General features: G+C 45.1%; 1 protein-coding gene across 1 annotated transcript in view; it reads left to right on the top strand.

Annotated features, from left to right (window-relative positions):
• PLEKHD1 (pleckstrin homology and coiled-coil domain containing D1) overlaps positions 1–9073 on the top strand; it is a 195765-nt gene continuing 186692 nt past the window's right edge. Inside the window, exon 1 of the mRNA XM_082225559.1 lies at positions 1–1076. Within this exon, the coding sequence (XP_082081685.1) occupies positions 928–1076 (149 nt within the window). The 5' untranslated portion in view covers positions 1–927. The remainder of the gene's footprint in view (positions 1077–9073) is intronic.

The raw sequence follows: 9073 nt of genomic DNA, 5'->3' as shown, positions 1-9073 counted from the left end.
TACATGATTTCCTGGGATTGCTAAAGGGGAGCATAAATGACTTTCGGCTATTTGGTTCACACAATTCATCAATGGCATGTTTAGTGAAGGAATCTTGATGTTAGCCTGAACGAAGTCAAAAACAGCACTAGGGGAACATGAGGCTTTTATACCCTTTCAACAGCTCCGGACAATCTTTACCATTCCTCATATAATCAATCACCCATCACCACACAGTACAACTGCCAAAGCGGAAAGCATATTATTTCCTGTTTCCCCCCTCTTTCTGAATGATGGAAAGTTCTGGGAAGCTGTTATAGGGTACATTTCTTCCGCTGCAGTTAAGAGAACTAGAGGGTTAATGTTTTTTTTTAAAAAAATAAAATAAACTAATAGTCTGCTTATGCAGTTAAAAGATTGAACAGGCACTACAGAGGCACAGAAGCAAGCCTGGTTTATTGTGTATACCTTTGTATACATAGTGAGAAATAAATACACTCACCCTGTGTCTACAGGACAGAAGCAGATGCATGCTAAGTATTAATGTGTGCCGGCCTCTGCTGCAGTGGGCATTTTGCCACCGTCTCATGCACATTCAGAGTTCGGCCTGCTGTGCGATGTTTGGAGCGTTCATTCTGCCTCGCTTGTTTTCAGGCTGGTCTGGAATGTTGACTCACTCCATCTCTCCGGCACATCGGGAAGCGGGCACATGGCACCAGGAAGCTCTCATCATCATTGCATCAGGGAGACAGGTATTGACTGAGCACTGAGCAGTCCAGATATTGATTCAAAGCACAGCCTCAGCCTCTCTGGTGTGTGTGTGTCTGTGTGTTTCTCCCACCGGGGCGGCTGGTTACGTCCTTCTGGTTCATTGCATTTAATCGGATTCCCTGAGCTGCAGAGCAGAGGCAGAGAATCAGCTCAAAAATCCATCTCCCTCCCTCGACAATGTTCACTTCAAAATCCAACACGGTGTCTCCTTCGCCATCGATGGAACCTGCCGATTCGGATGCCTTGGATATCAGCACCAAAGTGCAGCTGTATGGAGTGCTCTGGAAGAGACCCTTTGGGAGACCCTCAGCCAAGTGGTCCAGGAGGTGAGTGTTTGGAAAGAGCTGCCGTCACAATGAAAAGGCTCTCTGGGGAGATGGGGCGGGGGCGGGGGATGACAATAGAGTTTGTGCTGGGGGGGAGAGCCAGAAAATCGTGGGAAGTCTCCAAGGGACACTCAAGCCAGGCATGAAAAACCGTCCCATGACCAAGCAGATGGGTTCAAGTATGCTAAGGTTGTGTTTGACACAGTGTTGTAAGAGATCATCTGCAGCTTCACAGCATCTGTAGGCTAGCAGGTATGTGTAGTGGCATTTGCCCTCCTTGGAGACTGGCATGGTATCTCTCTCTGCTGCCCTCTGTGCCCCAGGGAAAGAAAATTGGAGCTAGCATTGGGCTAGCTTTAAGAAAGAATACGTGTGGCCTTTTGAAGTTCACAGAACACTTGGGTTTGGGGGACCAGGTGTTTTTTAGTGCTGCCTTCAGTGGGGATTTTGGGGGAACAAGCACAGAAGTTGTGCCAGGAACTGAAGTAGCGGCTTTCCTCCCTTTTGGCTGAATGATGTGTGAACTGAATCCCAGAATTCTTTTCTGGGTAACTGGTTGCATGACCTGAAGGCAAGACATGGGGCAAGTATGGCAGGGAGGAGTTGTGTTGTGAGTGATGTCGCAGGTACTATCCAATAGGGGTCTGTGACTTTCAGCCATGTTGCATTTGCTCTCACAATTGCCACGCTAGCTGGGGAAGGTTGTGGTTTGAGCCGAGAATGTGTAACGTCCCCATAATGCAGACACATTTCCTTTACAAAAAAAGACACCTGAATGTCTACAAAAAGTGGAGGGGGTTGTGTAGGCGTTTTGCCCATTTTTGATGGGATCTGAGCATCACTGGTTCTGTGAAATGAGTGTTTTGAGACGCCCATGACAATTTCTTAGGATACCAAATGTGCCCCTGGACCTAGTAATGTTGTGGACCCCCATCTTAGGCCCAGATGGAACTTGCTCCTGAGTAAATGGGGAGTAGGAGTGCTGTGGGGACCAAGTGATATATTATGAGTCATGTGGAACCGGTCCTGCTTCTACCTGATGGATAAATCTGGATAAGGGATTTGACTACAAATACTCATACATAATTTAAGAAATTGTGTCACCATCTGCAGTAAAGTACCTTCATGAGGAAAAGACTACTCTCAGCAACTCCCCCCCTTCCTGTCATCTTTCCTTTTGTTTCATAAGTTCAGCATGACACAAGTTTTGTTAATCTGTTACAAGAAGAAAATGACAGCTAAGGTGCTTTGTGTTTACAAGCAAGTCCTATTTAAAATTCCAGAGTCATGGTGTTTCTGAAAGGAGCCAAGGACTGGTGGTTTATCCCCTGTGAGAGAGAACGCTGAAGGGCAAAAGATTCCTTCACAGTTGGCAGAAAGTTCTCTCCAATGCTCATTTCCTCCGAACTAAATTGCTTACATGCAACTCCGGCCTCAGAGCGTAATTATTAATTCAGCAGTTTTATTGCTGGAAGTGGTCACTTTTAGCAGGTAGCGTTACTCAAATACGTATATGCATCTAAGCTGCAAGAATCAGGGGGTGCTAGTTGTAGGACAGGCATGGGGAACTAGTAGGTCTTTCCCAGAAATACAAGGGTCTTTCCTAGATCTATCTTAAGATGTCAGGAATGAGATTTTTTGTGCTCCAAATTTGGGATTTTTTTTGGGGGGGGAGGGAGTAACTTCCTCCTGTAACGAAGGAACAACCACAGGAACCTGTCTTGTTCATCTACCTAACATTGCCTACTCTGACTGGCAATAGCTCTCCGGACTTTCAGGCAGGGGTTTCCCTGACTCCTGCCTGAAGATGCTGAGCAACAGATTTCTCCCATTCTAAATCCTTTCCCAAAGTTCCTGTCTGACATACAGCATCCCACCCCACCCCTAGTTTGGTCAACAGCCCTTTTCACTGTTTTGATCTAACCCTGTAGCTGCTTTTGGACGTATCTCCAGCATCACACGACTGCTCCAGCCCTGAGCTATCATCATTTGTCACAGACTCATAGACTTTTAGAGTTGAAAGGGACCCCGAGGGTCATCTACACTCCAACCCAACCCTCTGCAGTACAGGAATTACAACAAAAGCATCCATGACAGATGGCCATCCAACCTCTGCTTAAAAACCTCCAGTGAAAGAGAGCCCACAACCTCTCAAGGGAGTCTGTTCCACTGCCCAACAGTGTCCAGGGCCACTAAGATGAGCTTCAGACCTAATCAGAGAAATTAAGCTGAGTGTTTCGTTTCGTATCCCAACCCAATACTCAGCAGCCACAATACTGGACCACCTCCTGGCAAGGCAGGGAAGCCGTCTTCTGCCCATAGTGCAGCTGGTGCAAAGGAAGGACAGGTTAGGTTAATCCAAGGGAACGCAAGGGACTCTTTCTGCTAACATAGCTGGTCTCTCTGGCAGTGGCATAGCGTGGGGGGTGCAGGGGGGCCGGCTGCACCGGGCGCAACATCTGGGGGTTAGGGTTAGGGGCGCAAATCCACAGGTTAGGGGGCGCAAATCCACGGGTTAGGGGTCGCAAATTACTTGCCTTGCCCCGGGTGCTGACAACCCACGCTACACCACTGCTCTCTGGTGCATGTGTGACCCCACCCTCCTCTGTTGTACTTTCCTTTTAAGTCCCTACCACCACCCTGAATTAAGGCTTTAATGGCAAGAGAAGTTGGCACTGAAGAAGAATCTACCCAGGATCATCTACATGCATCCTCTATTTGAACAGGACCACCAGAGAAGAGTCCTTCTCCTTTGAAGGCATCCTTTGTTTGCAATGCTGTGTGTTCCAAGCCCAGTTTAGAGATAAAGACCAGAACAGAATGCCCACCTAGATAGGCTTTCGGTCTGATCCAGTGGGTGGTATTTGCTGTCCCATTTATTGATGAAGAATGGTCACAAGAAATGCTGGTGAAATTTTTGGCACAACTGTACTGCCCATTCCTAATAAAAGTAAAGGTACCCCTGACCGACTCTAGGGTTGCGTGCTCATCCCGCTCAAGAGGCCGGGTCACGTGGCCAGCATGACGAAGCTGCAACTGGCGAGCCAGCACCAGTGCCGCACACGGAAACGCCGTTTACCTTCCCGCTATAAAGCGGTACCTATTTATTTACTTGCACTTAGGGGTGCTTTCGAACTGCTAGGAGGGCAGGAGCTGGGACTGAACGACGGGAGCTCACCCCGCCGCAGGGATTCGAACCGCCGACCTTACGATCAGCAAGTCCTAGGCATTGAGGTTTTACCCACAGCGCCACCCGCGTCCCCACCCATTCTTAATAGCAGTATGTATTTGAATAGAACTTAACCATGATACATACATATAGGGAATAACTCTGTCGTTTAGAAGCCTCATGAGAATAATGGTATGTTGTTTGTTAACTTTGCTGCCTTAAATGTGCATTCTGTAGTTGACCTCCTTTGTAAAGTTTTATTTTGAAATCTTTAAGATAACCTTTTAGTTTCCTGTTGCTTTGAACGTATACTGTACTTTATATTTGACTTTCTTCAGGTAACGTTTTATTTGGGATTGTTTTATTTGATGTAGGTTTATATTTCTTAAAAATATAAAGCAGTATAGAATGAAAATAATAATAATAATAATAAGGAGGAGGAGGAGGAGGAGGAGGAAGCAAGTTTTTAAAAAGCTCCTCATTTTTTGACCGTCACCTGCCCAGGAACATTTTTGGACCCATCTGTGACCCGCACTTCGAGAAGCACTGCACTATACTAAGGTTCCAAAGCCATATAACAGTCATGATTAATCAGGGGAAATATCTGAACAAACTTTAGTTAACAATTCAGGATGGTCAGACAGAAAACTGCAATTAACAAATAGGGACACAGCACAAACCCTATCTTCTCCTCCACACCAAATGTCTGTTGCCTGACCTATTTAAATGGCTTTGGAAATCATCCTGGCTTTGATTGATGGGAGTTGTAGTCCAGCACATCTGGAGGGTAGCCGGTTGGGGAAGCCTGTCTTAGCCTTCCAGGCAGCACATGCATCCGACTGAGCAGTTTCAAAACTGAACCGCCCTGGAGGCTGCCTTGTTCCACTTTTACTGCAATATCCCCAGAGGAGGAAAGATCACCCCAACATCAATTAGTTGCTATACTTAGTTCCTGGTGCTATTCCAAAAAAAGCATTGTGGGCTCCAAAACCCAACAATGATGTTATAATCTGTGGGGAATACTTAACACAGCCCTTTTATGTTTTCAAAACGCGCTTATGAATATTACCTAACTAATCTCATTGACTGTGTATTAGGAACAAAACATTTATGGGTGGAAAACAAGCTTTTGTGGAGTTGATCCCACAATCTGGCTCTTTTTCTTTTTTTTTCATATAAGCAGTCTCAGTCATGCCAGGTGTGTGTACAGAAAAAACATACTGTGTGAGTCAGCAGTTTGTGAAGGTAGTTCTCTGGAAAGAATACATGAGGCAGAATCAGTGCCTGGATGTGATAATGGACTGGATGTCAGTAAAAAAACAACACACCTGAGAATCCAGAAAAGCTGGAGATAGCGTTAGTAACTGGCTCACCTGTCCAAGTGTGTGGAGTTCACCCTGTTCTGAAGGGGGTTATGCGCTCCCTAAAGCAGGAGTGTAGAGCCTTCCACCTTTGGGCAATCAACATAATAAACACTACTGAACATTATGTCCTCTGGCTAGAATTAGCAACACTGTGACAGTGGGAGCTTATACAATTGTCACCTGAACCCTAAGATTTATTTTGACATCCTTAATGTGAGTACTATACTCCCCTACCATGAACAGTTTTTGTCTATTTTTGTTGTTGTTTTTTAAAAAAGGACGCTTCATCAATTTCTGGATATCTTCTGTACTGAATCCTCTAAAAGGCAGCAGAGACAACACTTACCTCCAGCTGTAGGGCTAACCTCCACAAAAACTTAAGTTCAGAGAATAGAGATTCCCTCAGCTGATTTTTCCTCTCAAAGAGGGCTTAGTTCCAGTCTTGGTGCTGTGAGGTGCTTTTTGCTGTCCTGCACCTGATGTCAGGCAATTGGCATTGGGATAAGGATAAGTACAGTGGTACCTCGGGTTAAGAACTTAATTCATCCGTTCTTAACCTGCAACTGTTCTTAACCTGAGGTATCACTTTAGCTAATGGGGCCTCCCGCTGCCGCCGCGCGATTTCTGTTCTCATCCTGAAGCAAAGTACTTATCCCGAGGTACTATTTCTGGCTTAGCGGAGTCTGTAACCTGAAGCGTATGTAACCTGAAGCGTCTGTAACCCGAGGTACCACTGTATTGGCATAAAGTGTAAGGATAAACGTGGCTGTACTTTTATGGATACCTCCCATGTCTAATTTAGGAGGGGGGGGCTCAAGCAGGATGGATGACTAGAATGGGAAAGCAATTCCACACAAATGCCCTTTGAATGACCACACCTGATTTCAGCTCTTAAGTCTTCTCTAGTATTGTCTTTAAACTTCCTGGAATCCATTTTATTATACCTTTTAAAAATGAAGAGTTTATATTTTTCAGGGAGTAAAAGTGAAATGCTGAAGACCATATTTCTTGAGATGTGCATTCGAGTGGCGGGGGAGGTGTCCCATCACAGTCACAGTCGAACAGACTTCTCAGGTTCTTCTAGTGCACTAAAATAAACAAGTCTGCACAGCATGGGCAGCGATCCTTTACCATGCCAGCTTTCACTCATGGAAAAGCCACCATCCACCTCCAGCCTTCAGTTCTTCGCTAAGAAAACAAGGTCTTCTGGAAGACCAAATGCTAAGAAATCTTTAACACTAGAAAGCCCAGAGTGTGGCCACAAATGAAGCAACTTTGCTCACTTGATGGAATGGAAGTAAAAAGTGATTCTCCCTCCTCCTCCACCATCACCACATGTCCTAAGTGGGTTCAAATATTGACAATAACAAGAAAAAGGCAACTGGCTCGTAATGAAGTTGGCAATAATAGATATTGGTGCAGTGGCCATGGTGTCAGACTAGGACCCGGGACACCAGGGTTCGAATCCCTGCTTGGCCCTTAGCGCTGTGATCTAAACCACTGAGCCTCTTGGGCTTGCCAATCAGAAGGTTGCTCTGTCTCACCTCCTGCCAACCTAGCAGTTCGGAAGCACACCAGTGCAAGTAGATAAATAGGTACTGCTGTCGTCGGAAGGTATCTCCGTGTGCTCTGGTTTCCGTCACGGTGTTCCGTTGCACCAGCAGCGGTTTAGTCCTGCTGGCCACATGACCTGGAAAGCTGTATGTGGACAAACACTGGCTCCCTCGGCCTGAAAGTGAGATGAGCACCGCACCCCATAGTCACTTTTGACTGGACTTGACTGTGCAGGGGTCCTTTACCTTTTTACCTTTTTACCTCACCAATTTGTTGTGAGGGTAATATGGAGAGGGTGACCTTGAGTTTCCTGGATGAAAAGTGGGAGTCATTACATATCTCTAGGCGCCAGGCAAAAAACATTTTTCTTCTCCCAGGTCTTTGTTTTATCTATCGCCTTTGAAACTGTGTGTGTGGTTATTATTATTGTTTGATATCATGTTATGTATTTTTGTGTTTTTATATTGTAAACTGCCCTGTGATCTTTGGATGAAGAGTGGTATAGAAATGAATGAATGAATGAATGAATGAACATAACTAAACTAAATATTAGAGAGTACCTAGACTAACATTTTGCATTTGAGATGGGGATGCAGAGATTTGCATTTAGCCATGCCATTGTTGACGGAAGTGCTTCTGGAGTGATTTACTGAGGAACTGGAGAAAATACCTATCTAAGCAGCAGCTTCTGGTGATGATGAATCAAGAGGCCTTTATTCTGCTTAGACAGAAAGTGCCTTTCCTTTGCCAAGGCTGAGAATTGGAATTGCTCTGAAATATATTAGCAATTAAGGGCAAACCTATAATCTAAAGAAATATTGGGAGCTGCAAACCTCTCAAGCTCCTTTTGTCACTTTGAGAACATTCAAAACAAATCTCCAGCCTGGATAATTACATTTCACTTTAGGCTTCAAATCCCTAGACAATGTCAGTGGGTTCTATATTCAGTTTTTTCATACTCTGCTATTGTTGCATTGCTCCTTTCACACATAAGAGCAAACATGGGGGAACAGTGTATCATTCCAGTATTTGGCCTCCTGAGATTCTTAAGCCCTCCAGACTGCAGAGCTAAAACTTAAATGTACAGATAATATTCATGGAACACTCTCACTGCTGGGATGGCTTACAGTAGCAAGGGATTATCTTTGTCCCATTAGAGGGTGAATTCGTAGTCATCTCTTTCGATCTAACTTCTTCTCTGGGTTTGCTGGTGAAAACCCCTCCACAAAGATAGCCACCACCCACTGGCATGCATTCAGTGGACCCTTGGGGGGACTAGACTAGTCCCCTACATGTTACCCTGGTGCCTATTTCCCAAAGGCCGGGAGGATTCTGCCCGGCTTGGAGAGGGAGGCTGGATGCTCATGCACATGTGATGACCCCTCCCCAAAATAGCCCACGCACACCACTGCCACCATCCAAGGGTGAAAAATAACCACATTCAGTGATTCAGCCAAATCCATCTCCACTTTATAACCCAATGTGTAATTGTTTTCAGATAGTATCTCTTGTTTTTCATGAAGTTGTGTGTGTGTGTGTAAAACAATACAAATGAACTACTAGCAATAAAAGGCCTTCTCAAATTATCTTCTAACTTGGCTGATTCACAATGTAGCAATTTCTAACGATGGATAAAATTATTATTATTGTTATTATTGTTTTGGCTGATTATGCCAAAATCTGCTTATGCCTGCCACCATTTTATGCCTGGCTCTGCCCCTGTGCCACCATTTTGTGACTAGCAGGCCTCAGTAATTTTCAGCCATCTCAGGTGAGTCCTGAGGGTAGAAAATTTGAAAACCTCTATTCTAAACCTTTCAGGTCTGATAGTGTCAGGTCAGCCTATTGGTTGTAAGCACAGAGCTGTAAGGGCAGCTACAATACTAGCTGATCAGCACATGTCATTGGAA

The sequence above is a fragment of the Podarcis vaucheri genome (genome assembly GCF_965113315.1).
Source record: "Podarcis vaucheri genome assembly, chromosome: 1".
NCBI lineage: Eukaryota > Metazoa > Chordata > Lepidosauria > Squamata > Lacertidae > Podarcis > Podarcis vaucheri.
Note: the sequence above shows the minus strand (reverse complement) of the source record. Positions and strands in the feature narration are given on the sequence as shown.